Raw genomic sequence first — 5,861 nt, 5'->3', positions numbered from 1 at the left:
TGTGAGGGATCCCAGGGTGTGTCAAGAGGTATATTTTATTTTTTGGGAAACCGAACTGATTTATGGAAAATTATGATAACTTTGTAGCGATCTTGATGCCAGGGTAATTGTGGGTCACACAAAACTTATGCGCGCGTCAAGTTTGAACTTCTATTTTGGATATGATAAAATCAGAATGCTGGTTGTCACACATTACTTATCTACTTCATACCATATTAAAAACATGGCGTACATTACAATTCTTTTTACAAAAAGACCGCTCGTAAACTCGTGCCTCAGAATGTTTCTTCTGGCCATTACCTACACGTGATCTCTGACAAGAATGCAAATCTATCTCCTTGATAAATCTTACTGATGCATTACTTCATAGGGGGTACAATGCATCTGTCATTCATTTCTCCTCTAATATGGTACTTTCTCTCAGAAATTTCCTAAATGTTCCATATAAGAGATTACTTGTTCTTTATTATGGTACCTTTGGTCACATACCTTATATTTTTGTTTTTTGTGCTACTGCCACTATGAAGCCTGCATATAAGAGGTCTTATAATAGGCGTTTGTTTGACTTTCTAATGTTAAGGTTCTTAGATTATATGTTAATACTCGTTTGGTACTATCTAAAGTTAGATGAATTCAAATGCCCAGATCTGATATACTGTGTTACATACAAGTTCTTGAGAATATAACAGAAGGCGTGGAGGCCTTGAGATTCTCCAGGGAAGGATGAATAGAGTCTCCCCTCACGGGTGTAGAGGGAAATACTGAGTTCCTCTTGTGCTTCTAAAGATCAGCACCATTGAAATCTGAATGATCTTTACATAGATGGATTAGCTCCTTATGGCTCAAGCTGTAAAACTTTACAATTGATTTGTAATTCCGTGTAGTAGTTTACTTCTGAGGCTTATTCTCGTAGCTTTCTCTTCTTTCGGTTCATTTTTTCGTTTTTTCAAGTTAAACTCATTCGTCATGTTCTAACATTTGGCTCATTTATGAACTGAAGTGGTATCTAGGATATGATTAGCATCTTTCCCCTTTCCAAAGCAGTGCCATTTTAGTAACCTATAATCATTCGACCAGTTGAATTCCTGATGCATATATACAGTTTTTTTTTCTTCTGTGTGATCGCACTATCTGTTCTCTTGCATTCAAGTCAACTGTCCCCCCCTTGTGATGTCTGGATTCAGGTTGATATAAATACAGTGCTAATCCTGAGTTATAGAGTGCTTAAAGAAAGGAAAATATATCGATTGTACACAAGCTGAGTCCTATAGGATTTATAAAGCTCTTAAGATTATGATTGATTCAAAGTACTGAAATTCAGGTGGTTACAAAACTACCATTACACGAAAACTAAAACTGCTATAAGACATATAAGGACCTTGTGAGGCAAAATAAAGAGGAGTCATTCAAACAAGGCCTGTTAGAAAATTTTTATTCAAACAACAAATGTTGTGATATGATTTACAAGATTTTTGTTTAACTAAGACTAAAAAGAGGTCCAATAAGACTAAAAACAGACAATCTTTCACCTACTCTCTCTGTCTAAGCATCCGAGAGAGCACTGTTCTTATTCCCTGACAGGCAGTCTCTCTATTCCCTTACCATTATCTTTTCTGTTTCTTCCGATACTCTGGTCTATTAAAGATAATTGTCATAACTATTGTAGTTCTAATCATAAACCTGTTATAACTCATTAAACCTACGAAATAGCTCACCCACTTCACTTCTTCAAGTAACAAAACGTCTCGAATATGAAAACTTCAGATCATCTAATTTGAAGTATCCGAGAACAAATTTGGAAGTCTTCCTTCGAAAATTCACAGTAGAAAACAGAGGTTTCTGACAGGCTGCTTACCATTTGGTAGAAAATATTGCTTACCCTGCGATTCTTCTCCCTTCTTATAAGTTGGCATGAACTCAAAAAATAACACATCCAAAATTCTAAAAAACATGCAAACAGAGCAGGATAATTTTTCTGACCCACAGATCTTTCATGGTCAATGAAGGGATGTTGACATGGGCATGCAAACCAAGGGGGATTTTCAATCTAACTACCTTCTTATAAGTTGGCATGAACTAAAAAAATAATATTACACATCCAAAATTCTAAAAAAATGCAAACAGAACAGGATAATTTTTCTGACTCACAGATCTTTCATAGTCAATGAAGGGATGTTGACATGGGCATGCAAACCAAGGGGGATTTTCAATCCAACTACCTGTCCAACCACAGAGAGCCAAGAAGGAAGGTAATGTTTCTGGATAACCGTTTGACGACAATCCAACAGAGGAGAAGAGTCTGAAAATAAAAGGCTCATCCAGTCTCTTGTTGCACATGGATGAAGCATATGCCATGGTCTGTGTAAGAACGGATGGTCCTGCTTCCCCCATCCAAAAAATCAAAAGACAAATTCCTTTGATTGGCATGAAAAATTAAAATATAGTTTGGGCCTCTACTTACTTACCTCTGTGGTAATAAATGTCCACGTAGACTCTGTCAAACTCCCAATAGAAGAACTCAAAGAAAAGTCTGCCATGATTTCCTCAAGTTGCAGTTGTTGGCCATCTGTGAATGTAGCGATTAAATTAAAAAGGTTACCCTTTAAAGCAACTTATTTTCTGCAAGGGGTAGATAATTACCATATTGATATCCACGGAAATATAACATGGGAACATTGTAAGAGAAGCTGTACAATATGTGGTAGTCATACAAGTGAGTTCTTGAATCGGGATTCTTTACCTGTGCAGAAAATAGAAAAATAATTGAAGGATTAGGAAAGAGAACCTGCCCATCTCGTCTATGTTCAGAGGAGAAAGAATAAGTTGCAAGTCAACCAGAGAGCGATTACTCTCCACACAAAGTGGGTTTTCTTCTAATATCATAAGTAATTAGTAAATGATTTTTTTCATAAAGAAGAATAATGATAAATAAACAAACGAACAGATCAAAGGCTGAAGGGGTAGACCAAGGTGGCGCCATCGATGCCTGGGTCTTCATCAGATGAGCATCCATCCAATCCAGTGAGAAGCAAATTCTACATAAAATCATGGCATGGCATGAGATTACACATTGAACACATCGATGATTTTATGGATTCGATATCATAGCATTTGAATTGGTCTCCTTTACAGACCTCAATGGACTTTTGATGGCACACATTTTCAAGAGCTAAATATCCAATCTCCTGGCACCATCATCATAAAATTAGAAAAATTAGGAGAACTAAAAAAATGAAGTAATTTTAATCTATGATCTTCTCATATCATCATCATCACCACCACCATCATCATCAATCAAGTTTGTTTCACTTGAGTGAGTTTATGTCGAAATAAAAGTCTGAACTTACTTGAGCAAATCCCGAGACGACTGGGTGGGATACCCACATCCATGGAGGATTACTGGGGTCAGCCTCCGACCATCTCTGAGGAAATGTTCTACAAGCTTCAAGAAAATCTCTTTCTGAGATAGTTCCGTCCCACTTATGCCGTCCATTCATCGCAAGAGATCTGAGAACTGACACAGTCTAGGTCCATTCATCGAAGATTTTGATGAATTAGAGAGCCGAAAAGAAGAGCTACGAACGATTATCTTGCTTTCAAATGGAGACCTGGGATTCAATCGAATGGAATCGATCGAATTTCAGTCGAATGATTCGATCGCTTCAAACCCAATTCGTTCTCAAGGTACCTCCTCTCTGCCTTCGTATGTAGATATATATCTCTCTCTCTCTCTCTCTCTCTCTCTCTCTCTCTCTCTCTCTCTCTCTCGATCGATCGATCGATCGATCGAGAGGTCGGTCTGTCGATCGATTGGTCGGTCGATCGATCGGTCGATCGGTCGGTCGATCGGTCGGTCGATCGGTCGGTCGATCGGTCGGTCGATCGATCGGTCGATACTTTTTCTCTCTCACCGTTCGATCTCGCTCGCTCCTCTCTGTCTATCTCACTCTCTCGTCTCTCTCTCTCTCGTCTCTCTCTCTCTCTCTCTCGTCTCTCTCGTCTCTCTCTCTCTCTCTCTCTCTCTCTCTCTCTCTCTCTATCTCTATCTAACTCGCTCGCTCTTCTCTGTCTCGGTTGCTCTTCTCTCCCTCTCTCTATCTCATTCTCCCTCCCTCTCTCTATCTAGCTTGCTCTTCTCTCCCTCTTTCTATCTCATTCTCTGTCTCTCTCTCTATCTAGCTTGCTCTTCTTGTTAGATTAATTTCTTAATCTATAGACAAGTATATATGTGTATGTATAAAATTGCATATCAATTAAGCTATCAGTCATAAATCCCAATTTATATATGATTCACTTATTCACGGGGTTTAAGACATTTATAACAATAAGTATGGTAATTAATTGTGTAGAGGCTAAACCTGTCTTAATTATAATGATGGGATTAATTAAGATAGGTTAAAGAGGCTTAAGTATCTCTTACTATAAATAGGAGCCAGGTCCATGGGTCATAATGCAATCGACTTTTCTCCTGAGCATCCCATTACTCAGAGAGACTTCAAGAAGTCATCCGGTATTGATCCAAAAGGCCTCCCCTCAAGCTTGTTCAATTCGACTAAGAGAAGACGCAATGGATCGAGGTATGTTTTATATTGATTTACATTCACATACGATCTTCATCATCCTTGAGAATCAATGCAAGCCTCCTGCAGATCTAACACTTCTCTCCCTCTCTCTATCTCTCTCTCTCTCTCTCTCTCTCTCTCTCTCTCTCTCTCTCTCTCTCTCTCTCTCTCTTTTCCCCTCTTTCTATCTCATTCTCCCCTCTCTCTCTCTCTCTATAGCTCGCTCTTCTCTACCGCTGTCTAGCTCATTCTCCACTCTCTCTATCTTGCTCACTCTTCTCTCCCTCTCTCTATTTCATTCTCTCCTCTCTCACTATCTAGCTTGCTCTTCTCTCCTCTCTCTCTCTTATCTCTCTTTCTTCTGTCCCTCCCTCTGACCCTCTCTGTCTCTCTCTATCTCTATCTCATCTCTCTCTCTTCTGTCCCTCTCGGTTTCTCTCTATCTCTATCTCCTATCTTTCTCTCTCTCTTTCCCTCTATTCTCTCTCTAGGGATGTGAATTTCACTGTTCAGCATCGAACGAACACTGTTCGTTGACGAACAAACAGCAAAAATTTGTGTCCGCGTTTGTGTTTGGTTCATTCGTGTTTGTTCATGAACGAACACACACAATATGTAATTTTGGAAAAGTATATTTTATGGCAAAACGGAAATAACTAGGTATTTAAATATGCATTTAAATTTGGTGTAACGGAATATCACTTTAAGTTTGGTGGTCTATCTTAATATTAGATTTTAAGTTAGACCACCAAATTCAAGGAGACACCAAATTTGAAATAAAACTGTAGCTTTAAATTTGGTGGTCTAACTGAATATTATAATTAATTATAGGAATATTAATAATGTGATTGAACTTTGGTGTCAGTAATCTATTTCATGGAAATAATCAATAAGTTTGAAATATTTTTTCCCTGTTGTATGGTTTAATCATTTTTATCAGTATGTATTTTTCATTGGCGTTAGTTACTAGATGATTATTTAATGGAAATAACTAGTAGATGTGAAATCACTAGATGACTTGTAGTTATCTTTCTTGGAAGTAATCGATAGGTGGAAAAAATTAAAAGAATTATTTATGTAATATGTAAACATATAATTAAATCTTAAGTCTACATGCATTACTCTATACTTAATGATTCAATTAGTACAAAGATTCATAGAGAACAAACTACGAAACATGTATTCACTGGTTAAATTTTAAAGTTCAATGCAATCCAAAAATTAAATATATTTTTCTGTCAACGGAGTTTCACAAACATCAAAAAAGTGGATTGCTTGATGAGCCCTCTGTTGTTGCTC

The 5,861-nt window shown here is 37.6% G+C and overlaps 1 protein-coding gene across 3 annotated transcripts; it reads right to left on the bottom strand.

The window, feature by feature from the left end:
- Positions 1–2,052: 2,052 nt before the first annotated feature.
- On the bottom strand, positions 2,053–3,680 carry ATG10 (autophagocytosis-associated family protein). 3 transcript variants are annotated; one of them, XM_078591372.1, is made up of 6 exons: positions 3,348–3,680; positions 3,135–3,185; positions 2,967–3,035; positions 2,641–2,740; positions 2,462–2,566; positions 2,053–2,378 (listed from the first exon to the last, which is right to left on the bottom strand). In XM_078591372.1, exons 1-6 carry the CDS (start codon positions 3,495–3,497, stop codon positions 2,107–2,109), a joined length of 747 nt encoding a protein of 248 aa, XP_078447498.1. In that variant the 5' UTR covers positions 3,498–3,680; the 3' UTR covers positions 2,053–2,106. The 3 variants fall into 3 exon arrangements, with proteins under 3 accessions (XP_078447498.1, XP_078447499.1, XP_078447500.1); XM_078591373.1 differs by having other exon boundaries at positions 2,466–2,566; XM_078591374.1 differs by having other exon boundaries at positions 2,053–2,219; positions 2,466–2,566.
- Between the last annotated feature and the right edge of the window lie 2,181 nt (positions 3,681–5,861).

Source organism: Wolffia australiana, chromosome 20 (genome assembly GCF_029677425.1).
Source record: "Wolffia australiana isolate 7733 chromosome 20, ASM2967742v1".
Taxonomy (NCBI): Eukaryota; Viridiplantae; Streptophyta; class Magnoliopsida; order Alismatales; family Araceae; genus Wolffia; species Wolffia australiana.
The sequence above is the reverse complement of the archived record's forward strand: the minus strand, read 5'-3'. Positions and strand labels throughout refer to the sequence as shown.

Excerpts from the sequence above, each read along its gene's own strand:
- ATG10 (XM_078591372.1), bottom strand. The coding sequence starts at position 3,497 with ATGAATGGACGGCATAAGTGGGACGGAACTATCTCAGAAAGAGATTTT. Across the intron at positions 3,186-3,347 it reads TCGTCTCGGGATTTGCTCAA|GAGATTGGATATTTAGCTCT; the intron begins GTAAGTTCAGAC and ends TGATGGTGCCAG. Across the intron at positions 3,036-3,134 it reads GCCATCAAAAGTCCATTGAG|AATTTGCTTCTCACTGGATT; the intron begins GTCTGTAAAGGA and ends GATTTTATGTAG.